The sequence below is a fragment of the Peromyscus eremicus genome, chromosome 17, assembly GCF_949786415.1.
Source record: "Peromyscus eremicus chromosome 17, PerEre_H2_v1, whole genome shotgun sequence".
NCBI lineage: Eukaryota > Metazoa > Chordata > Mammalia > Rodentia > Cricetidae > Peromyscus > Peromyscus eremicus.
In genome coordinates this window covers 3,591,705-3,616,516 of record NC_081433.1, presented here as the reverse complement: position 1 = coordinate 3,616,516, position 24,812 = coordinate 3,591,705, and the positions used below count along the sequence as shown (strand labels likewise).

Genomic DNA, 24,812 nt, shown 5'->3' with positions numbered 1-24,812 from the left:
GAAGCTTTTGTGGCTGCTGTATCAAAGTTGCACAAACATGGCAGCAGTGATAACTTAATCTACACTGTCCCAAAGGCCTGAAGTTCATAGTTCAGGCACTGGTAAGGTCACTCACTGACTTGAAAGGACCTGGAGAATGGCTACAATTTAAAATGCATGAATTCCATTGTACCTCTTTTTTTGGTCATCAAAAAAATGGGAAACTACAGTTACCAATCTCAACAAACATCAGTCACGTCTCAATGGAGAATTTAACCAAGAAACTGAAATTGCACACACTGCACAAAAATAGTTACTTTTTCCTCTGGTTTTAAAAAATAAACTTGAAGCATAAGCAGCTCAATGGGTTATTAACGTATCTAAATTAGACAATGACTCCATAGGTATTTTAAAGTGAGAACAATTTAGGCTAAAGGAAACTTGGTCCTGTGTTTCATTTCTTTTCAGAACTCTCACCTATTTTTATAACTTAAAAAAAAATTCTTTAATATTCCCTATGCAGAAAAAAAAAGTTACTACACTGAGACAACCTTACTGTTTCCAGTTGAAAGGAAACTACTACTCCAATTTAAGTATAGGAACTAGTCAATACTTCAACTAATGGCAACTTCAAAGTTATTACCAGGATAGAAATAGGGTCCATCAGCTTTATAGAAGCAAAATTATTCTACTATTTTGAAATACGACAGAAATAATATCTAAGTGCAATGAATGTTAGAAATACTAAGAGTATGAACAATCTTTAAAGCCTAAATGGCCATAAATAGGGAAAAAGTTAACTAAACACCTGGTAAGATTATGATTGGACTTCAATTCTCACACGACTTGTTGAAAGAAAAGAGGTAAATATTCTGGTGTCTAAATAACCTTAATCAGATCAAATTTTATAAAAAAAAAAAAAGGGGGGGGGAGGGGACGGGGGAGAGAGGGTGAATGCAGGAGGGCAGCGGTTTCCACCATCAAATTTATATCTTACAATAAGCTTTAAATTAGAAAATGCCCTACCAGGAGTAACCAAAAGCAAACTATAATCACCCCCAAAGGCTAAACTGGGTGAAGATAAGGTTGGTTGTTCTCGGCTCTAGTTATGTTGGCCTCTTGCAAAATGACAGGCAAAATCGTACTTGTTTTTACAATTGTGTCCACATATGTTACACTGAAAAGGATTGTCATACCCATGGCATCCCATGTGAATAGTGTAAAGGACATTGTCTGCAAAGTACGTGTCACAGTGCTGGCAATGGTAAAGAAGCTGAGGGTCCTCCATCGGCAAGGTTAGGGCCGGAGTGCTTGGCTGGCTGTTTCCAAAGATGGAGGTACTAGTGCGGCCGCTCGGCTGGCTGCTGGACTCTGCAAATGGAGTGCAGTCCCTCTGACTAAATGGTGGGAGTCGAGGCTCTAGGACTATGGGGGAGCTCTGTGGGGTCCTCCCTTGGGCAGAGGGATGTTGAATCATGAAAAGATTTTCCTCCAGGCTGGAGTCTCCGTCAGGGGAGGCCATGTTTTGGTTTTCAGGTGGCAACCTAGACAAGCGTCCTGCGAGAGTAGACATCTGATTCAAAGGATTGTCCACAAGCAAGAGTTCTTCGGGGTCCCTCGGCAGCCCGCACACTGAGGCTTTACCCATACTGTCGTAGAAGTCGTTCCGGACACTCGGGACCCTGTGCATAAAATCACCGGGGTAGTCCGGTTTCTGAAGGACCACGGAAGGTGGACCTAAGGCGATGAGCAACCCTCGTTTGCCCTCCTCCACGTGGCTTTCACCCTGCGGGCCCCCCCACGTTTTCATGCCGGTGAAGGTGGCCCGGGGCGCGGTCAGCGGCAAGAGCTTGTGCCTGCGCCGTCGATGGTGGGACAGGTTGCTTCTGTAGTTGCAGCGATAGGCGCACAGCTCGCACTTGTACGGCTTCTCCCCCGTGTGCGAGCGCATGTGGGCCTCGAGGTAGCGCTCGTAGGCCGAGGCGAAGGGGCAGAGGCGGCAGCGGTGCGGCTTCTCGCCCGTGTGCATGCGGGTGTGCTCGACCAGCCGCTCCGTCCGCTCGCTGGCGTAGCTGCAGTACGGGCACTGCAGCTTCCCGTCCCAGGTCCTTTCCAGGTCGCCCAGCATCAGCACCGGGGGCCCGTCCAGGGCCTCCCCGGGGTCCCCGGGGTCTCCGGGGCCTCGGGCCGGCCCCGCCAGGTCCCAGGCCAGCGCGGTCACCCACCGGGCGGGCGGGTCGGCCCACTCAGGTGCTCCCTCCACCTGCTGCCCGCTGCTTCCGCTCGGGCCTACTTCCGTCCGGCTCCTCCCGGAGGCCGGCCTTCACGACGACGTCCCCGGGCTCTCTTCGGGCTGCCCACCCCGGGTCGCTTCACCCTTCTCCCGTCCCCACCCCAGGGACAGCGTCGGGAGCCCGGGGGAATCCTCCCGAGACACGCGGAGGAGCTCCAAAGGCCTGGCCCCGCTCAGCCGGCGCCCACCATATTGGCTTCTTCCCAGCTTGGGCAGACCCAAGTCTCGCGAGAGTCAGAGCGGAGGAGGGGGCGGGGCCGGATGATGATGACGACGATGCCAGGCCACACCTATTTATTGCAGGCCACGTGCAATGCAGTGCCTTGCACGTGTGCGGGCATGGTGGTGGCCGGCTCCACGGGGAAATGTGGCGGACGGACACACTGCGTTGGTCATCGCTGGGCTTTATCTGCCTTTCCAGCCCAGATCACTTAGTTCTCTCGCCTTTCATGGCTCCCAGCAGCATCCCAGGCTCTGGAGGCTTGGTGCAGAGCCCCGTCTTGCCCACGGTGGACCTGCGTGGGGCTTGGCAGCGGGGGTCACCGATGTAGAGAGAGGAAAGCAGGGATGGACCGTGCTGCGTACCAGCTTTGAAGCCCTCCTGTTCCTGACCTTGCCTGTCTGCTGCCTTCTCCCATTCCCCAGGTGTTCATCGCCTCGCTTCTTGATTCTCCATGGAGAAATGTTTATAGACTTCTGAGTCCTCTCTCCAACTCTCTAACTCAGCCAGCTCCCATTTTGCTTACAGCCTCTAAAAGTGCCGTGAATGTGTCCGGTGCCCCTCTGTTCTTTTTGTTTTGGTGTTCGTTGTTTACACCTTTTGTTAAAATTACTTTCCATCATTTCCTGGGGGTTTGGGGAGGGTATGGAAACTGTTAATTGTGTGTTTGTGCCTGTTTAAATGGAAGTCCCTGTAATAAGCTTTAGTTGTGGGGGGAAATGGGGAAGAGATCTGAAAAACAGTAATGATTAAATTTTATTCCCTCTCATTAGAAAAAAGCTTTGTTTTTAATCCAGTCATTAAGTTTTGTTGAATAAAAGAACTCAATCAAGAGCATTCATGACCACATTTAGATTTCATCCACCCACATACATGCAGGGACTCAGAAACTAACCAAAGGACCCCGGCATAAAGTAAAACGAGCTCTGATTCCTAGCATTTGAGTGCACACCATGATGTGTAGGTTGTTCAGGCACAAATGTTAACTTACATAGAGACATAAATTGACATGATGAATGCATGACTTTCTGTCTCCAGTCCATCACTGTGGAGAGGGACTGCTTCTCCTGAAGTAAACTTTAGCAATGGAGGCATCCCACACTTTTAAAATGCATCGAAGTCTCTATTCATCTAAACAAAGAAAATCGTAAGCTTGAACTTCGAGATCTCATCTTTTTTTTCCCAGGCATCAGAAACATGCATCATCCCCTAAAGTGGTGGTTCTCAACCTTCCTAATGCTGCCACACTTCAATACAGCCCCCCAACAGTGACCCCAACCATAACATTTAGTTGCTACCTCATAACTGTAATTTTGCTACTGTTATGAATTGTAATATAAATATCTGATAGGTGAGATATCTGACATGCAACCCCTATGAAAGGATCATTCAACCCCCAAAGGGGTCGTGACCCACAGGTTGAGGACCACTGTCTTAAAGGACTATTCCCTAGCTCAGATTAGACATTCAGGGAATGAGAGGACTATCAGTTCTCAAAGACTGGTACACCTGTGGCTGGTGGGATGATCTGGGCTTTGTTCCTTACCTCTGGTCCTCACCATCCCATCTCCTGAAGCAGAAGAGTGTGTGTGAGTCCCTGCCTGCTTCTGCTCAGAACTGGCTTTAGTGTTCGTGGTGTTTTTAATGAAAATGGCCCCCATAGGCCCATAGGGAGTGGCTCTATTAGGAGGCATCGCCTTGTTGGAGTAGGTGTGGCCTTGTTAGAGGAAGTGTGTCACTGGGGGTGGGCTTTGAGGTTTCAGATGCTCAAGCCAGGCCCAGTGTCACTCTCCTTGCCTCCTGCTGATCCAAATATAGAACTCTCAGCTCCCTCTCCAGCTCCATGTCTGCCAGCATGCCGCCATGCTTCCTGCCGTGATGATAACAGAATGTAACCTCTGAACTGTAAGCCAGCCCCAATTAAATATTTTCCTTTATAAGAGTTTCTATGGTCATGGTGTCTCTTCACAGCAACAGAAACCCTAATAAAGACAGTGTTTTAAAGAAACTTGCTGTGTGATAAGATGATGGAGCAGAAATCATGTCATATTTATGTATAAGTAATTAGAACTTAACGTATATTAATGTTTTTCCTTACTCTGATTTTCTTTAGTGTTTATTTGTTGGGGGGGGGCATGTATGTATTAGTTAAGGTTTCTATTGCTATGATGAAACATCATGACCAAAAAGCAAGTTGGGAAGGAAAGGGGTTATTTGGCTTATACTTCCACATTGCTGTTCACCACTGAAGGAAGTCAGGGCAGGAACTCAAGCAGGGCAGGATCCTGGAGGCAGGAGCTGATGCAGAGGCCATGAAGGGGAGCTGCTTATTGACTTGCTTCACATGGTTTGCTCAGCCTGCTTTCTTATAGAACCTAGGACCACCAGTCCAGAGATGGTACCACCCACCATGGAATGGGCCCTCCCCCATCAATCATTAATTGAGAAAATGCCTTAGATCTGGATCTCATGGAGGCATTTCCTCAATATAGGTTCCTTCCACCCTGATGACTCTACCTTATGTCAAATTGGCAAATAAAACCAGCCAGTACAGGAGGTCAGAGAGCAACTTGCAAGAGTTGGTTCTTGGGTCTGGAGAGATGGCTCAGTGGTTAAGAGCACTGACTGCTCTTCCAGAGGACCTGGGTTCAATTCCCAGCATTCACATGGCAATTCACAACTGTCTGTAACTCCAGAATCCAACACCCTCACACAGACATACATGCAGGTAAAACACCAATCACATTAAATAAAAATAAATAAAATTATTTTTTAAAAAAAGAGTTGGTTCTTTCCTTCTGCTATGTAAGTTCCAGGGACAGAACTCAGGATGTCAGTCTTGGTGACAAGTACCTTTACCTATTTAAGCCATCTTGCCAGACCTTTTCTTCTTATTGAAATATCTGCTCACATTTTTTGGCTACTGAGATATTCACACTTTTTTATTGATTTATAAGCTATCTTTATTTAAAATATGTAAGGTGTGATGGTGTGAATGAGAATGGCCCCTATATGTCATATATTTGAATACTTGGTCCCCAGGTGGTAGAACTGTTTGGGAAGGATTAGGAGGTGTGGCTTTCTTGGAGGAGGTGTCCAACACTGAGGGTTAGGTTTGAGGTTTCAAAAGACTCACACCATTCTCAGCTCTCTCTGCTTCATGCATGTGTCTCAGGATGTGAGCTGTCAGCCACTACTCCAGTGCCATGCCCCCCTCCCCCTGCCTGTGGCCATGTTCCACACCATGGTGGTCATGGACTCACCTCCTGGAACTGTAAGCTTCAAATAAACATTTTCTTCTGTAAGTTACCTTGGTCATGGTACCTCATCACATCAATAGGAAAGTTACTAAGACAAAAGGAAAAGGCCTCTATGAAGAAAAGGAAAAACAAGAGAAACACAGACCCTCAGGTCCAAAATGGCAAGACAAACCCAAACATAACAAAAAGGGGGAAAAATCATACAAAAATAAAGATAAATCAGAAGATTAAACAAGGAATAAGGGAATACAGAAAGAGCAACAAGAACAACAACAACAAAAATGTAAGTGAGGAAATCAGATCACTGAAATAGAAATTAAAACTTTTTAACAGTTGGCCATGGCGATGTACAACTTTAATTTCAGTACTTGAGAGGTAGAGACAGGTGGATTTCTATCATTTTTTTTAAGATTTATTTATTATGTATACAGTATTCTGCCTGCGTACCAGAAGAGGGCATCAGATCTCATTATAGATGGTTGTGAGCCACCATGTGGTTGCTGGGAATTGAACTCAGGACCCCTGGAAGAGCAACCAGTGCTCTTAACCTCTGAGCCATCTCTCCAGCCCGATTTCTATCATTTTTAAGCCAAACTGATCCATATAAATTTTCAGGGTAGAGACACATAGAGACACTCTGTGTCAAAATAAATATATAAAAATTTAAAAGATAAGGACAGAGGTGAAAGATATCCAAGAATTTGCAAGACCATGTCCGCATGGTTACATGTTCCTTTCTGTCACGTGCATAGTGACACTGACAGTGAAACAGAACACATATGCAAAGATATAATGAAAAGAAGTGTGTGTGCTGTTATTTTATAAGTGCCAATAAGACAAAAATACAGACCTTGACTATATCAAATGCATAGAAGGCAACAAAACCCAATTATATAATGAGAGAAAATACACCAAGAGTGGAAATCCACATAAAGTGGTATCACAGGGTGTGTTTGTTAATTGTTAAATGAAAATAGGGGCACGCTGTGGAAGAGGAGGTGGAAACAGTATAAAAGCCCATGAGGATGGAGGACACCAGGAAAAATTAGGCCCTCTGCATCAACTGAGCAGGGCCCATATGAGCTCACAGAGAATGAGGCAGCATGCACAGGGCCTGGAAGGTCCTGTGAGTATATATTATACTGCCAGGTCCTCTGAGTATATATTATAAATTTCAGCTTAGTATTTTTATAGGACTCTTTACTGAGTGTGTGAACAAGTGGGTCTCTGATTCTCATGCCTGTTGTTCAAATCTTAGATGATCTTTTAACAAAAAACCCAGGGCCAGATATCAGGGTGAAAGCTGAAAGATCAGAGAAGCAGAACAGCCAGCTACTAGATCTTACCTCTATGCAATCCTCAGCCTAAAGAGAATGAATTTCTGTTTCCTCACACCTTATACTCTTCTCTGCCCTGCCATATTACTTCTTGGGATTAAAGGCATGTGTGCTTCCCAAGCAAAAGCATGAGATCTTAAGTCCTGGGATTAAAGGTGTGTGTGCTTCCCAAGCAAAGGCATGAGATCACAAGTGCTGGGGTTAATGGTGTGTGCTACCACTGACTGACCTCTATGTCTAATCCAGTGGCTGGCTCTGTCCTCTGGTCCTCAGGCAAGTTTATTAGGGTACAAGATATATCACCACATGTGCCTTCTCTTGGGGCTCTTTTCCTTCTGTTGGGTTGCCTTGCCCAGCCTGGATGTGATGGGTTTTGTTTTATTATATTTATCATAAACATGACAAAGTGAACTATAATAAGATAAAGAAGCTGTGATAAAGTACCATGACCAAGGTAACTCACAGAAAGAAGGGTTTACTTGGGCCTATGGTTCCAGAGGTTAGAGTTCATGATGGTGGTTTTAGACGAGGCAATAGGAGCAGGAGGCTGAGGGCTTATGTCTTGAACTACAAACGCGAAGCAAAGAGAATGAACTGGAAATGGTGTGAGTCTTTTCCACCTCTAGTGACATACTTCCCCCAGCAAGGCCACACCTCCTTATCCTTCCTAAAATAGTTCCACCAACTGGGAACCTAGTGTTATAGTCTCAACTGCCTGAGACTATAAGGAACTTCTCACACCCAAACCACCGCATTCCACGCTCTGGCCCTCATAGGCCTGGTGACTATATCCCAGTGCAAAATACATAGTCCAATTTCAAAGTCATCATCAGCCTTTTACAGTCACAACACTGGTTTTAAATCCAAACTCCTTTCTGAGACTCAAAGCAATATCTTAATTATCACCCCCTGTGAAATCAAAAGGCAAATTACATACTTCCAACATGAAGTGGCACAGAATCTACATTATTGTTCCAAAAGGGAGGAATGGGGGCATAATGAAGAAATACTGGACCAAAGCAAGGCAGAAACCCAGCAGTCAAATACCAAATCCTGTAACTCCATGTCTGATGTCAAAAGGCTTAGATGGCTCTCCCTTAGGCTAGTTCCTTAACAGACATCCCACAGCTCTCCAGGGCATCACAGGTTTCACTTTCACAGCCTCATGCAATGGCCTCTCAGCACCTCTTGCTCTCAGGTTTTCACACAAGGACACCACTGCCATACACATCTTGTCATTGGCAGCCCTCTGAAGCCATGGGGAAAGATCTCATGATCCCTTCTCTTTTATGACTCTAAAAACTAGCACCATGTGGACAAAACTGCTGGATTCAGCTATCAACTTGGCATGGACCCAGGCTCCTTTGAATCACATTAGCATCAGCTTTGGATGGCGGCTGCTTTTCAGGAGCAGAAAATGCCTTCTGCTGTCTTTCAGGAGCTCAGCTAGGTGGGATCTTCCCCTGAGGGTGCCTTCCCTTCTATTCTTATGTAAATCAGTACTTTGTTTATTGGTGACAATATTCTCACAGTCGCAGTCTCTCCTCCAATGCAAGCTTCCCTGTAACACCAAGCTTGCCGGTGTTCTTTTCTTTCAAAACTGTCTGTGTGTTTTCACTTCTTTCTGACCTAATTGTTCTTTGTCATTGTAGACCTGCATAAGAGCGATCACTAATAAACACATGGCAGAGTCCCTATCACGGCACCCTAGGATCTCTTCTGCCAAAGATATTAGTCCATTACTTCTAATTTTTTAAGAAAGGGTCTATTTCATTCTAGGAGTATGGATGTTTTATATGTATGTGTGTATATGTGTGCGCCTGTTGCCAGCTGGAGGTCAGACGAAGGTGTTGAGTCCCCTAGGACTGGAATTACGGTTCCCATGTAGGTGCTGGGAACTGAATCCAGTTTTGAATCTCTGTAGAGACAAGTGCTTTTAAGTGCTGAGCCATCTCCCCAGCCCCTAGTTCAATATCATTACATTTAGCCTCAGGTAAGTTCTTAGGACATGAGTGGAAAGCAGCCACAATCTTTGTCAAAAATACCACAGAACAGGTCTCTAACCCAGTTGCTAGCTGATATTGCTTCTCTCTGAACCCTCTTGAGCGGAGTCTCCACAGTTGTCCTGGGCACTCACTCCCAGGCTTCCATTAGGATGTCCCATTAAGTCCTGCTTTCCGAGTCCAAAGACCCAAAGTCTTCCCCATTCCCAAGTCAAAAGCAGCACAGCCGGGTCCTGTCACCACAACAGTTCCACTCCTGCTACCAACTTCTGTCTTAGTCACTTTTTGTTGATCCACAGCCAAGGCGACTTAGAGAAGGAAAGGCTGATTTGGGATGCAGCTGCCGAGGATCAGAGTCTACAAATGGTGGAACAAGACACAGCAGCGGGAACAGGCTGAGGTGAGGGCTCACCCCTTGAACCACAGGCAGGAGAGTGAACTGGGAATGGTGCATGTCTCTAAACTCTCAAGGTCCAGTGACACACTTCCTTCAGCAAGGCCACACCTCTTAAGACTTCCCATGCAAGAGCACTAACTATTGACCAAATGTTTACATGCCTAAGACCATGGGCACGTAACTACCCACAAGCCGTCAAACAGATTTTGAAAATAATGCTCAAATTTACCCTCAGTGAGAAAATATACAACTAGGTTGAGCCATCCGATGTCTCACTCATCTACTCAGGGGAGAAAAAATCCAAGTTGGACAACCTGCTGCTCAGACCAGCTGTGGGAAGGGTGGTATGGTCTTGGGCTGGCTGGAGTGTCTAACCGTATTCCAAAGTGAAGTTGCCAGCTTGCACATCGACCAGATCTGCTACAGCTACATCGCCTGACTGTCAGTGAGTCCTAGCTGTTCACAAGCACAAGGACAGCTTTGACAGAAGCGCAGGAAAGATATGCAGTTAACGTTGGGAGATTTAGCAAACAAAGCTGCAGTTAGTTTGAATTTCAGATAAATAACACAATGTTTTGGTATAAATATGTCTCATATATTGTTTAGACTCAATACAGTATTTGCAACATGATTATGCTAGAAATAAATCATTGTTAATCTGGAGTCGAAACTGAGTGTTCTATAGTTTACCTGCGAAGTCTGCAAATGCCTAGAGCTGCCAAGAAGCATGGAGTCATGTAGCGGAGCATTATCATCCTGACAGCTTGATTTCAGGAACCCCATTACTTAGCAACTGCATGCTTTTTTTTTTTCTTTATGTGATTCTGTGCACACTACCTGGAAAGTCCAGCTATTCGCGAAGAATAAATGGAAGAATTAAATGTCAGATTTTCCTTCCTGGACTTTGTTTACACAAGTGGGTGTGTCTGCACTCACAGATTCTCACATGGCTTGTCACCTTCTGTGAATGCAGTGGTCTGGGTGACTTCCCTATAATCAAGCCCCAGGTCAGCAAAAGCCCAGAGGAATAATAACAGGCCTTGTTTGTTCTGGCTGGTGAGATCCTTGATCACAGTCACCAGAACATAGAAAGAGTGAGCTTTGGTGGGGTCAAGAGCCCCCAAGCTTCCTCCGAGCCCAACCAAGTAGGTTGCCTTACTTAGGTTTTAACTCCTATGTTGAAAAGTCTGCTTTGTGGTGAGCATGGTGGCTTGAAGCCAAAAGCAAGCTCTGTCTTTGTTGGTTTTGTGGTTTTCTTCTCCTTTATTTGTCTATTTGGGCACATGTGAGTCAGACTAGACTCAGCCCTGGTTCAAACGCTGGTGAACTGTGAGCAAAACCTGTCTGTTCTATGCTGAGTTTTAATACACTATGCACACTTCTATTGAATGGAAAAAATACCATTCACTTACCCAAGCAGAGTAAGGCAGGCGTGATGGCAGTATTGTGATGGGTGTAGTGACTCCAGGCAGTAGGGTCTGCACAGACAGAGAGGGAGGGCTTAACTTCAGAGGCAGCAAGGAAAAGTGGGGGGGACAGTGAGTCAAGAAGACAGGCGTAGGAAGAAAAGTAGAAACCGCTGTAGCAAAACCTCCTAAACGTGGAGGGCAATATGAGCAAGGTGCAAAATACGCACATGAAAATGTAACAGTAAAACCTCTCTTGTGTGTAATTTCTATAAAAACAAACAAACCTCAACGGAGCACAGGCTCTCCTTTGCCACATGAGGAGGACACAGCCTAAGTCACCATCTTTGATGCCTGTTCTCAACAGACACCACATCTGCCGGTCCCTTGATCCCGGACTCCCCAGCCCCCACAACAGTGAGCAAAACACTTTTAGTACTGATAATTCCTATTTGAGGCAGGGCGCACTGTGTAGCCCTGACTAGCCTGGAACTCAGTGTGGAGACCACACGTGCCTCAAACCCACAGAGATATCTGTCTGCCTCTACCTCCCAAGCATTGGAGTAAAGATGTGAACCACCACATTTGGCAGGTAAGTGTTTCAAAGGACAGAGATCTGTACCTAAGGAGCAGAGTGAAGGTTAATGGGGAGAAAATGACCAAGACAAGGCTTGAGAGGCAGGGGGATGCAGCTAGATCTTTGTGACAGGATTCATGCTAAAGGCAGGCTACCTGGGCTATCGTCCAAGGGGAGGACTATATCTCCTCAAATGCTCTTTTAGTTAGGGTTTCTGTTGCTGTGAAGAGACACCATGACCACAAAACTCTTACAAAGGAAAACATTTAACTGGAGCTGGCTTACAGTTCAGAGGTTTAGTCCATTATCATCATGGCAGGAAGCATGGAGGCATGAAGCATTTATCTAAATTTTTTATTATTAATAAAAACGTGGGAGCCAAATATCAGGGCAAAAGCCTGATTGACCAGAGAAGCGGCAAAGAAGTGACCAGTGACCTCTTCTCGCCTTCCTTGATCCAAAAGGGCCCAAAAATCTTTCTAAACTTCTCCCTACTACTTCCTGTGTCTCTCTACACATATCCTGGGTCCTCCAAAATCTCTATGGCTAATTCTGATCTACTAATTGCCAATGCTGCCCCCTGATTGCGGTGGTTTGAAAGAAAATGGCCTCCCAAGGGAGTGGCACTATTAGGAGATGTGGCCTTGTTGGAGGAAGTGTGTCACTGAAGGGGCCAGCTGTGAGGTTTCTTTTTCTCAGGCTTTCCTGAGTGTGATTGTCAGTCGACTTCCTAATGCCTCTGAGTCAAGATGAAGCACTCTCAGCTCCAGCACTACATCTGCTTGCATGCTGGCATGCTCTCCGCCATGATGATAATTGACTGAACCTCTGAAACTGTAAGCAAGCCACACAGATGAAATTCTAAACCGTTTTATTAAATAAGAAACACAGAGCCAAATGCAGAGTTAAAAGCCCAAGAGGTCAGGGCACTAGCGAATAGCCTTTAGCTTACCACTCGCTGCCGTCCTTCCCCTGAGAGAGAGACTTTCTCCTGTGTGTCCTGTCTTTTTATTGCCTTTCTGTTCTACATCCTCATTGGCTTTAAACCCAACCACATGATTTCCTCGTCACTGCCTGTCTATACAGACCTCCAGGTCTCTATGGTTCGTATTGAGATTAAAGGTTCAGGTCACCGCTTGGCTATGTCCTTGAACACACAGCCATTCTGCCTGCCATGTGATCAGATTAAAGGCATATGCCACCACCGATGCCAGACTTCTGCTAAATGGCTTGTTTTTAGCTCTGACTCCCAGGCAACTTTATTTATTAACATACAAATAATATCACATTTCAGCATAAATAAAATATCACCATATTTCCCCCTTCTATTCTAATAAAAAGAAAAAAGGAAAAAAGTTGTAACTAGTATAAGAAAAACTATATACAATAAGTATAATAACTATATACAATATATACAAGCAATAAATACTTAAACAATGTCTAGTCCATTTGCATTTGACAAACTCAGAGAAAATAATTCCATTATCTATCCTATTTTAGTAAGTCCAAAATGTACCTGATTCACTTTCTATCCTAACTTATATTACTAACAGAGAACTATCTTACAATGTCTTTCAAATTTATACACTTACACCTCTTTAGTGAGTTTCTTTTCTAAAATTCTTAACAAGGAAAACTATAACTATCTAATCTTCAACTATAACTGTAACTATAACTATCTAATCTTCAACTCCCTCAGAGACCCAAGAAGCAAATAATATTACCTAAAAAAAAAAAAAAAAAATTAGACGTCCACGCAAGTGGCTTCCAAAAAAACTGTGAGTTCACAGAAACAGCCAGCTGCCTGGACAGTCACCTGAGTTCCTCCTCAATGTTGGGGCATCATCTTCAGCCTATAGGTTTAGCGTATCCGACAGACTCATTTGTGAAGTAGGATGTACACAAGGCCTACAGTTTGACTTCACATTTGGTGAGAGCAGTCCAGAAACACCTGAATTCCACCAGTGTCCTGTCATGATTCAGGGTTTTCAATTCTGGAAATTGTTTTTTTAATTCAGCTGCCCTTTCTTCTCGGCTTGTAGGTGGCTTCATCTCTTTTATTAAATGCCAGTCTACCATTGACAGGTTAGACTCTGTCAGCTTAGTTACTCTTTCAAAAATAACTGTTTCAGCTGCTGTTCAGCTGAGATAACCCCAACTACAAAGCCACCTCAATTAAAAGTTTATAAGAGTTGCTGTGGTCATGGTGTCTCCTTACAGCAATAGTAAACCCTGACTATGACATTAATTCAAGGTTAAACTTTATTAACAGTCTCACAGTGTCACTGTTCAATCAAATTTCCTACAACTGTGGCATGCAGGCAGACATGGTGCTGGAGAGGAAGCTGAGAGTTCTACATCCAGATGGGCAGGCAGCAGGAAGAGAGTGAGACGCTGGGCCTGGCTTGAGCATCTGAAACTTCAAAGTCTACCCACAGAACACACTTCCTCCAACAAGGTCACACCTCCTAATAGAGCTACTCCCTGTTGGGGAATATTTTTTTTTTTTTTTTTTTTGAGACAAGGTTTCTCTGTGTGGTTTTGGTGCCTGTCCTGGATCTCATTCTGAAGACCAGGCTGGCCTCGAACTCACAGAGATCCGCCTGGCTCTGCCTCCCAAGTGCTGGAATTAAAGGCATGTGCCACCGCCACCTGGCTGTGGAATATTATTTTAAAGTGTGTTACTTTTGTTTATGTTGCATTTGTTTAACTCTGTGAAGCTGTGTTACTGTGCCTGTCTAGAACATCTGATGGTCTAATAAAGAGCTGAATAGTATCGAGGCAGGAGAAAGGATGGGCAGGGCTGCCTAGAAAGAATTAGTAGAAGGAAAAATCTGGGAAAAGAGAGATCTAGGAGCAAGAGGAGGAGGATATCAGGGGCCAGGCACTCAGCTACACAGCAAGCCATGGAGTAAGAAACAAAGAAAGATATACAGGAATAGAAAGAGATAAGAGCCCAGAGGCCAAAGACAAATGGGATAATTTAAGGAAAGCTGGCTAGAAATAAGCCAAGCTAAGGCTGGGCATTTATAATTAAGAATAAGCCTCTGTGTGTGATATATTTGGGAGCTGGGTGGACCCCACCCAAAAGAGTAATAAACAACAACAACAACAACAACAACTCCCTATGGGCCTGTGGGGGCCATTTTCATGCAAACCACCACAGATACCCAGGGTGATGGAATGATAAAGGGTGGGGCTACTAGGGCTAAGCTGACTTGTCAGCATTGGAAAATGCAGAAAATAACGCAAAGGCCCCAAAATCAAGTCCCCAGTATGAAAGAACAGTCCAGAAGAGCTTGTTGAAGTTGGCTTAGGCTAGGAAAGGATCTTTATCCACACACTCATCCCATTCGGAGGTCCTTACAAAGGCAGATCTTCCTTTAGTTTAGTGTTTGATTGATTAATTGGTTAAGACAACAGCTCCTTATATAGCCCAGACTGACTCCTAACTTGCCATTCTCCTGACTCACTATAAGGTATGTCTATGTTGAGACTGCCCTACCCACATCATCTTTGCTGTGTAGGAACATATCTGACCTCAGTCACAAAGCACATAAATACACAAAACAAGGCCCGAAGACTCAGATTCAATGACAAGCTGTTTAGAGTCTGGTAGGGAAATAGAAGATTATAATGAGAAGAGAGAGCAGGCAATAACCACAAATCACCAAGCCACTACCTTTGTGGGCAGCTGAGACCTCACATACTGCAAGAAGGACTAGGAAGTAACAAAACTTACCTGGGAGTCACCCACCCGAGGGAGGCAGGGAAGAGCAACAAGCTTGGAGCTTAGCATGCTTGTAGGACAGGGCTCTTCCCAAGCTGAGGATGTCATCCTGGCAGGATAGTAGAGTGTGGGCTGAGATACAGAGGCTGTATTTAGAGACCGCTGGGCCTCAGTGGAGAACCTTGGATTAAAGAGAGCTGTCTGCTAGGGAAGGCTTCATAAATAAGGAATAATGTCCCATTCTAGGATGGAAAGAAAGAGCATAGAGAGAAATCAAGGAGGAAAATCAGTTTAAAGAAAGAACAAATAGGCTCAGGGCCACTTATGAGTACAGATTTTTATTGGTGAAATTATTAAGGCCACTCCACGTAGTTAAAAGGAAGATTTATTTAGTGGCGCAACTTACAAATGAAGGGATAGGTCGGTCGTGGGGTCTGGGGAAGGTGTATCGCAGTCCAGCGGTGTTCTCTGGAGCTCTGCTCGGTCAACCTCCACCGTCCAGGGTCCCGGAACCGAGAGAGAGCTGGCCCATCCGGATCTCGGGTCTCCAGGGTCCTCCCTTGGCCCCGCCTTGTAGGTGTGACAGTTGCCAAGCCTCAGTGGGGGTTGGAACTTCCAGATCAAAGCTAGAATGGCTACCCACTACAGATTTTGGTTGAAAATAACCAAAGACATGACTCAAAATGCTTCATATGGCACACATATGCACAGACATTTGTCATAAGGTCTTAGGGTTATGGCAGCATTTATGTTCACACAGTGGCTGAGTCAGTGGTTCAGCAATGCCATCAGAGACAAAGGGGCAGGGGCAGGGGCAGGCCCATGGAACCTTGTGTTCAAAAGACCGGCACTTGTCTTAAAGCTCATGTGCTCATCCAAGCTTAGTGACACATTCCTTTAATTACAGCACTCAGGAGGCTGAGTCAGACAGATCCCTGTGAATTTAAGGGCAGCCTGGTCTACATAGTGAGTTCCAGGCTGGCCAAGGCTGCACAGTGAGACCCTGTCTCAAACACACTAACAAGCAAACACTGCATGTGCTTCCCTCCTGATATTGTTCTTTGGGGGGTGGGGCGGAGAGATGACAAAACAGCGTTTCTCTGTGTGGCCCTGGCTATCCTGGAATTACCTTTGTAGTCCACGTTGGCTTCGAACTCAGAGCACACCTCTGCTTCCTGGGATTAGAGGTCGGGCAGAGGCAGAAGGACCCATTGTTCATGACCAGCCAGATTCACAACAGCCAGATGCCAGAACACCATCACTGCTGTACAAGGTTAGCCCTGTGAGCACAGACAGCAGAGGAGACTAAGAAATAGTATCAGTGTTCTTAATGAATGACAGCTATGTAGTGTTTTAATGATAATGAGTCGGAAAAGAATCGAAGGATTGAACCTGCATGCGTTTTTACTTCACTCTGTCCTAGATGGCTGTGTGTGCCACAAAAACTTCCTCTCAGATACATGTTGGTTGTAAACCCAGTCTAGAATCCCTAAGGTTTTGATTGGCACATTTGCAGGAAGAAACAAAAAGCACAGTTCTGTAAAGGCCTTGGGGAGCCCACCGAGGACAACCTTCATCTTGTAGTTGAGGAAATTAAGGGCTCCAGAGGTGTGACACCTCAGTCAGAACCCCAGGCTGGGTGCTGCCAGGCCTGTCTGTCATCTCAGTGTTCAGGAGACACATGCAGGATGGTTCCGCTTTTGAGGCCAGCCTACATAGCAAGTTTGAGATCAGTCTAGGTGCCATCCAGGGCTCCATAGTGACACCCTGTCTCAAAAAAGAAAAAACAAAAACAAAAAGAATAAAGGGGCTGGCGAGGCAGCTTAGCAGTTAAGAGCACTGGCTACTTTCCAGAAGACCTGAGTTTGATTCCCAGAAACCACCCTCTCTAAGTCCTGGCCTCTCAGAGTATATGGGGCACAGACATACATGCAAGCAGACACTCTTACGAATAAAATAAGAATAAATAAATGCTTTAGTTAGGGTTTTATTTCTGTGAAGAGACACCATGACCACGGCAACTCTTAAAAAGGAAAACATTTCACTGGGTTCAGAGGGTTTTGTTGTTGTTTTTATTAACTAATTTTTTTCCCAGTCCAATCACAGTTTCTCCTTCCTCCCTCCTCTCCTCTCAGTACCTCTCCCTGGCAGTGCCCCTCCCACCCCACCCCATCCACTCCTTCTCCTTTCTCTTCAGAAAAAAAAAGCAGCCCTCCCATGTATATCAGCCAGCCATGGCATGTCAAGTTGCAGTAAGACCCGGCACCTCCTCTCCTATTAAGGCTGGATGAGGCAACCCAGCAGGAGAAAGGGTCCCCAAAGCAGGTAACAGAGTCTGAGACAGCCCCTGCTCCCTCTGTTAAGTCCCACAAGAGGACCGAGCCTCACAACTAGAACATACGTGCAGAGGGCCTACCTAGGTCAGTCCCATGCAAGTTCTCTGATAGGCAGAGTCTCTGTGAGCCCAGTTGGTTGATTCTGTGGATTTTCTTATGGTGTCCTTGGTCCCTCTGTCTCTACAATCCTTCCCCCCTGTCTTGGTTAGGGTTTCTAATGCTGTGAATGGACACCATGATCACGGCAATTCTTATAAAGGGAAAACATTTATTGAGGTGGTGGCTTACAGTTCAGAGGTTCAGTCCATTATCATCATGACAGGGAGCATGGCAGCATGCAGGCAGACATGGTGCTCACTACATCTTGATCAGAAGGCAACAGGAAGTAGACTGTCTCACTGGGAGTAGCTTCAGCATAGGAGACCTCAAAGTCCATACTCACAGTGACACACTTCCTCCAACAAAGCTACACCTCCTAATAGTGTCACTCCCCTTGGGGGCCATTTTCTTTCAAACTATCACTTTCAAACTCCCCCTGTTCCACAGGATTCCCTGAGGTCCACCTAATGTTTGGCTCTGGGTCTCTGCATCTGTTTCCATCAGTTGCTAGGTGAAGCCTCTCTGATGAGAATTGGGCTGGGCAACCATCTGTGAGTATAGCAGAATATCGTTACTAATCATTTAATTAACCTTTTTCTTTTTTAACCAGTCATGTTTGGTTCTATCTCAGGTCTCTGGGCTGTCCAGCCTCTGGGTCCTGGCCCTCTAGGCAGTGTCAGGAATGAGCTCTCTCTCATGGTCTGGGTCTCAAGCTGGACCAGTCATTGGTTAGCCACTCCCTAATTTCTCTGCCACCTTTGTTCAGCGTTTCTTGTAGGCAGGGCAAACTGCACGTCTGAAGTTCTATGGCTAGGTTGGAGTCCCAATCCCTCTTTTAGAAGTCTTGCCAAGTTACATGAGATGGCCGGTTCAGGCTCCATATCCCTCCTTGCTAGGAGTGTTACCTAAGGTCACCCTCATTGGTTCCTGGGAGTTTCCATTGCACTAGAGCTCACCCCAGAGATTCCCCCATTCCAGTTGTCTTTCCCAGGACTCTCCCTCCATCCTCCCGCTACCTGATCCCTCCTGTTCCCATGGCCACCCCTCGATCCAGACCTCTCCTCTCATCCACCTGTGATGTCCATTCTATTTTCCCTTCACGGTGAGATTCATGTGTTCCCCCCTTGAGCCCTCCTTGTTACTTAGCTTCTCTGGGTCTGTGGATTGTAGCCTGGTTATTCTTTACTATATGGCTAATATCCACCTGTAAGTGAGTACATACCATTTTATCTTTCTGGGTCTGGGTTACTTTGCTCTGGGTCTAGTTCCATCCATTTGCCAGCAAATTTCATGATGTCATTGTTTTTAGCAGATGAGTAATACTCCAGTGTGTATACAGTTCAGAGGTTTAGTCCATTATTGTCATGGAAGGAAGCATGCCGGCATGCAGGCAGACGTGGTGGTGGAGAGTTACTGAGAGTTCTACATCTTGATCCTCTGGCAGCAGGAAGTGAACTGTGAGCCACTAGGCATGGCTTGAGCATTTTAGACCTCAAAGCCTAGTGATACACTTCCTCCAACAAAACCACACCTACTTCAACAAGGCCACACCTCCTAATAAGTGTCACTCCCTACGGACCAAGTATTCAAACACATGAGTCTATGGGGGACATTGCTTTTCACACCACCACAATAAACAAAGTTAAAGGCCACCTGCAGGTACAGCTGATAAACACAGCTGGGATTTTAGACGGTGTAGACTGCCAGACATATGGCTGAAAACACCAGCAACTGGTCAAGGTACCCTGCCGCTTCTGCCTCCTGCCATCTGGTTTCCCCAGCTGAGCCCCAGACACTGTAGGGCAGAGGCCAGCCCCTCGAACTGTGATCTGCCCAAATACCTGCCCCACATCCTGCATAATGAAATGACTGTTCTCTGCCAATCAGTTTTGTGATGACTTTCAATCCCGAAGTAGGAACAGGAAGTGATTTGTATTTCTTCCTATTACAGACTTTTGGATGGTGAGCTAGTAAGAAAAAATCCATTCCCAGTCTTATTTTATCCTCACTCAAGGCCAAGGAGTGCCCAAATTCTGTGTTTGATTTGAAAAAAAAAAGAAACGAAATAAAACCCGGTTCTGAATTTTAAACGGCTGCAGCACAGACTCTTTGAGCAGAAATACTTGGCAATCTCGGGGGGATTTGTTAAATGTCATAAACTTTCAGAGGACGATAAACACTTGCTTAGTAATACAGTTCCTCAGTGAAAATCTTGGTAATTAATCACACTCATCTCTTCTTTCTGCCTCATATACAACATTTTCCCCCTTAGAGGACAATTTTTTTTGTTGTTGTTAAAATATCAAATATGACCAAAAAAGCGTTATGCATAAAAATGCTAATATTTTTAAGTTCTTTTAAAAATAAAAGTAAGTCATGTGTTTCTCTAAAGACCAACATGGTTAGTTCACTTTCAGGGTGTCTTAGCTCTGCACCTACACCCCCAGCCTTACAGTTTAGATGTAGAATGTCCCCCAAGGGCCATTGTGTTGAAGGCTGCCTCCCAAGATTGATGTACCTAAGAGATGGTGGAAACTTTAGAAGGTGGGGTCTAGCAGATCTAGGCATTTAGATCATTAGGGGGGGCACCCTCGGGGGGATTATGAGACCCCTGCACCTCCTCCTCCTCACTGTATGGTCCTAAGTTGAGCAGTTTCTCTGTTATGTACCCTGCACTGATGTTTGCGAGTCCCATCTTACCCAAGCAACAGGACTAACAACCATGGGCTACAACCTCTAACACACATTTTCTCTGTAAACTGATTCTCTCTCGGGTACTTGCTATCACCATGGGAAACTCGCTGTCATAGTTAGGGTGACTATTGCTGCGATGAAACATCATGACCAAAATCACAGTTGCATACAAGAGTTCATCATCAAAAAGCAGCAAGGTCATAAACTCACACAGGGCGGAACCTGGAGGCAGGAGCTGATGCACAGGCCATGGAGGGGTGCTGCTTACTGGCTTGCTCCTCATGGCTTGCTCACCCTGTTTTCTTAAGGAACCCAGGACCACCAACCCAGCGGAGGCACCACCCACATGGGCTGGGCCCTCCCCTGGCAATCACTAATTAAGAAAATGCCCTGCAGGCTTGCCTACAGCCCAGTTTTATGGAGGCCTTTTATTTTTTCTTTCTTTCTTTCTCTCTTTGTGGTGATATTGTGTTCCCCAAAATATTGTGCACCCTAATAAACTTATCTGGGGTCAGAGAACAGAACAGCCACTAGATACAGAGGCCAGAAAATGGTGGCACACACGCCTTTAATCCTAGCATTCCAAAGGCAGAGATTCATTTGGATCTCTGTGAGTTCAAGGCCATACTGGAAACAGCCGGGCGTGGTGACTCATGCCTTTAATCCCAAGAAGTGATGGCAGGAAGCAGAAAGGAATTTAAGGTGTGAGGCCCAGGAACTAGTGCTGGTTAAGTTTTTAGGCTTTTAGCAGCAGTTCAGCTGAGATTCAATCTCAGGCTTCCAGTCTGAGGAAACAGGACCAGCTGAGGAACTGGCAAGGTGAGGTGCCTGTGGCTTGTTCTGCTTCTCTGATCTTCCAGAGTTGACCCTAGTATCTGGCTCTGGTTTGTTTTTTATTAATAAGAACTTCTAAGATTCGTGCTACACAGGCTCGCCTTGAACTCACAGAGCTTTGCCTGCGTACTGGGATTACCAGTGTGAACCACAAGCGCCATGTTTGGAGACATTTTCTTAATTGAGGTTCCCTCTTCTCAGATGACTTTAGCTAGTGTTAAGTTGACATAAACTAACATAGTAAACATTATTGCTACTTTTAAAAACTTATTTTGTGTATGGGTGTTTTTCCTGCATGTATGTCTGTCTGTACAGCATATGCATGCTTGGTGCCCAAAGAAGCCAGAAGGAATTGGATCTCCTGGAACTGGAGTTAAAGACTGTTGTGAGCTGCCATGTCAGTGCTGGGAATTGAACTCGGGTCCTCTGGAAGAGCAGCTAGTGCTCTTATCCACTGAGCCATCTATCTGTCCAGGCCTGATGTTATTATTATCATCATCATTATTTTATCTAATGGCTCATAAGCCAAACAGCAAGGTGGGATGAAGGCTGGCTTTAACCTGAAGTGATCTGGTCTATTAATAAGTGGGCTGACCTCACAAACAGAAACAGACAAAACCTCTCCCCGGGGTTCCATGTTAAATGGCTTCATTCATTTTCTGGCGTTTCTATAACATGTTTCCTCAAATTCAAAACAAATGTAATTTATTATATGTATCATCTCAGCCATGGATGGTAGAAATCCTAACCCCAGGTGTCTGTAGAGTCAGGCTTTCTCCCGTGGTTCCTGGCTCCTTCATTGTCCTGGCCAGATTCTGGTGCTGGCCAGCAGTTTCTATGGGCTTTATCTGGCTTGTATCTGATTCACCCCAGTCCACCTCAGTCCCCACGTCGTACTCCCCTCCATATGTGTCCGTGTCTCTTTCCTATATGGATGCCTGCCATGTTGAAGAAGAATCTCTATTTAGTTATGACTCAACAGTTTAACTTGACAGGATCTCTATCTCAAAAGACTTTGTTTCCATATAAGAATACATTCATGAATACCAAAGGTTAGCACATCTTTCTGGGAGGCAAAAGTCACAAGATGATAAACAGAGGTCTAAATTAAAGTTTATGGTTTGGGAGAGGAGACAATAAGCATCCTCAGAGCATGCTCTCTGCTTCCTCCTGTGTAATCTCGAAAGTGCGGATTTCACTAGTGACTAATTGGGACTTGGGGTCAGCCTCTTCTGTAGATGAAATTCTAAACGGTCTTATTAAATAAGAAACACAGAGCCAAATACAGAGTTAAAAGCCCAAGAGATCAGAACACTAGCAAATAGCCTTTAGCTTACCACTCACTGCTGTCCTTCCCCTCAGAAAGAGACCTTCTCCTGTGTGACCTTTTTATTGCCTTTCTGTTCTACCTTCTCATTGGCTCTAAACCCAACCACACGATTTCCTCATCACTGCCTGTCTATACAGACCTCCAGGTCTCTCTGGTTCGTACTGGGATTAAAGGTTTGGGTCACCCTTGGCTGTGTCCTTGACCACACAGAGACTCTGCCTGCCATGTGATCAGATTAAGGGCGTGTGCCACCAATGATGCCAGACTTCTGCTAAATGGCTTGCTTTTAGCTCTGATCCCCAGGCAACTTTATTTATTAACATACAAATAAAATCACATTTCAGCACAAATAAATTATCACCATAGGACAAGGTCAATAGGACAAAAAGACAGCCTACAGAATGGGAAAAGACCTTCACCAACCCCACATCTGACAGAGGGCTGATCTCCAAAGTATATAAAGAACTCAAGAAACTGGACATCAAAATACTGAACAATCCAATTAAAAAATGGATTCTCAACAGAAGAATGTCAAATGGTTGAAAGACATTTAAAGAAATGCTCAACATCCTTAGTCATCAGAGAAATGCAAATCAAAACGACTCTGCGATACCACCTTACACCTGAAAATGCTCAACATCCTTAGTCATCAGAGAAATGCAAATCAAAACGACTCTGCGATACCACCTTACACCTGTCAGAATGGCTATGATCAAAAACACTAATGACAGTCAATGTTGGAAAGGATGCAGAGCAAGGGGAACACTCCTCCATTGTTGGTGGGAATGGAAACTTGTACAACCACTGTGGAAATCAGTGTGGCTGGTTCTCATAATATTGGGAATTGATCTACCTCAAGACCCAGCCATATCACTCTTGGGCATATACCCAAGGAATGCTCAATCATACCACAAAGATACATGCTCAACTATGTTCATTGCAGCAGTATTTGTAATAGCCAGAACCTGGAAACAACCTAGATGCCCATCAACTGAAGAATGGATTAAGAAAGACAATGTGGTACATATACACAATAGAGTACTACTCAGCAGAGAAAAACAATGACAGCATGAAATTTGCAGGCAAATGTGGAACTAGAAAAATATCACCCTGAGTGAGGTAATCCAGAAGCAGAAGGACAAACATGGAATGTACTCACTCATAAGTGGACACTAGGTATAAAGCAAAGGACAATCAGACTGCAACCCACAGATCCAGGGAGGCTACCTAGCAGGGGAGACCCTAGGATGACTGTGGCTTATAATAAGTTTTGGTTTTGCCCAATCACTGGGCAAACTTTAGTGAAACATTTCACTACTAGGATAAGAATTTGTACCAAGCTGATGAAAGAAAATGCTAGCTGTACTTTCAGGAGGGGAAGCTAAAATCTTTTTAGATTATGGATTAGCCTATAGAAGAATGTCTGCCGTAAATCAGTGAACGGGAAGATTGAATCTCACTTACACAACTTAAGTAAAACATAGTTCTCTGAACAGAGGAAGATAAGTTTCTTCTGTATCCCAGAATCTAATCAATATTTATATGTATAATTCAGCTATCACTTGGCTTAAAAGGGATTATTGGGAAATGTTATCATTTTTACTATTTTCTACAGAGAAAATATTTTCCAGTTTCAAATAACTCTGGACTTTGGAATTATAATCTGTTTTTCTGTTAAAAAAATTTAAGTGGAAAATGCTGAAGGACCACTTAACTCGATGTTGTATTTACATATCTTTATCTGTATAAAATAATCATTATAAATGTTTGTTTAAAAAGGTGAAGTGCAAATGTGAATTTAACAAGGAGTTGTAAATTTTCAACACTGTACACAAACTCCTTTGTTACAATATTTATGCTTCATAAAAAAAAAAAAAAGAGAGAAAGAAAAAGGTGGTCCTTTGGGGACAGCTCAGTGGGTTAAAAAAAAAAAGTGGGACCGTAGCCCACTTCAATCCCAGCACTCAGGAGGCAGGGGCAGGCAGAGCTCTGAGTTTGAGGTCAGCCTGGAGTTCAGGACAGCCAGGACTGTTTCGGAGAGAAACTGTGTCTCAAAAATCCAAAAGAAGGAGGGGGGCCAGGGTGGCTTTTCGGAAGAGATTAAGCCCCCCCGGGGTGGGGGGCTCTGGCTTCAAAAATGGGATTAGTTCTTAAGGTGTTGCTGGGGAATGCTTGTCTTTAAAGTCCTTTCACTCCTCCTAAGGCTACAGCACTATGGTCTCCTGTTGGAAGCCCAAGCAGACCCACCACTACTCAACAGAGTACTTCTCAGCCTCCAAAAGTGTGGGAAACAACTTTCTTCTGGGTATAAAATGAC

At 44.9% G+C, this 24,812-nt stretch overlaps 1 protein-coding gene across 1 annotated transcript; it reads right to left on the bottom strand.

Moving 5' to 3' along the window:
* Positions 1-950: 950 nt before the first annotated feature.
* LOC131894401 (zinc finger protein Pegasus-like) lies at positions 951-2,289 on the bottom strand. The gene has a single exon (XM_059244651.1). It carries the CDS (start codon positions 2,105-2,107, stop codon positions 1,082-1,084), a length of 1,026 nt encoding a protein of 341 aa, XP_059100634.1. The 5' UTR covers positions 2,108-2,289; the 3' UTR covers positions 951-1,081.
* Between the last annotated feature and the right edge of the window lie 22,523 nt (positions 2,290-24,812).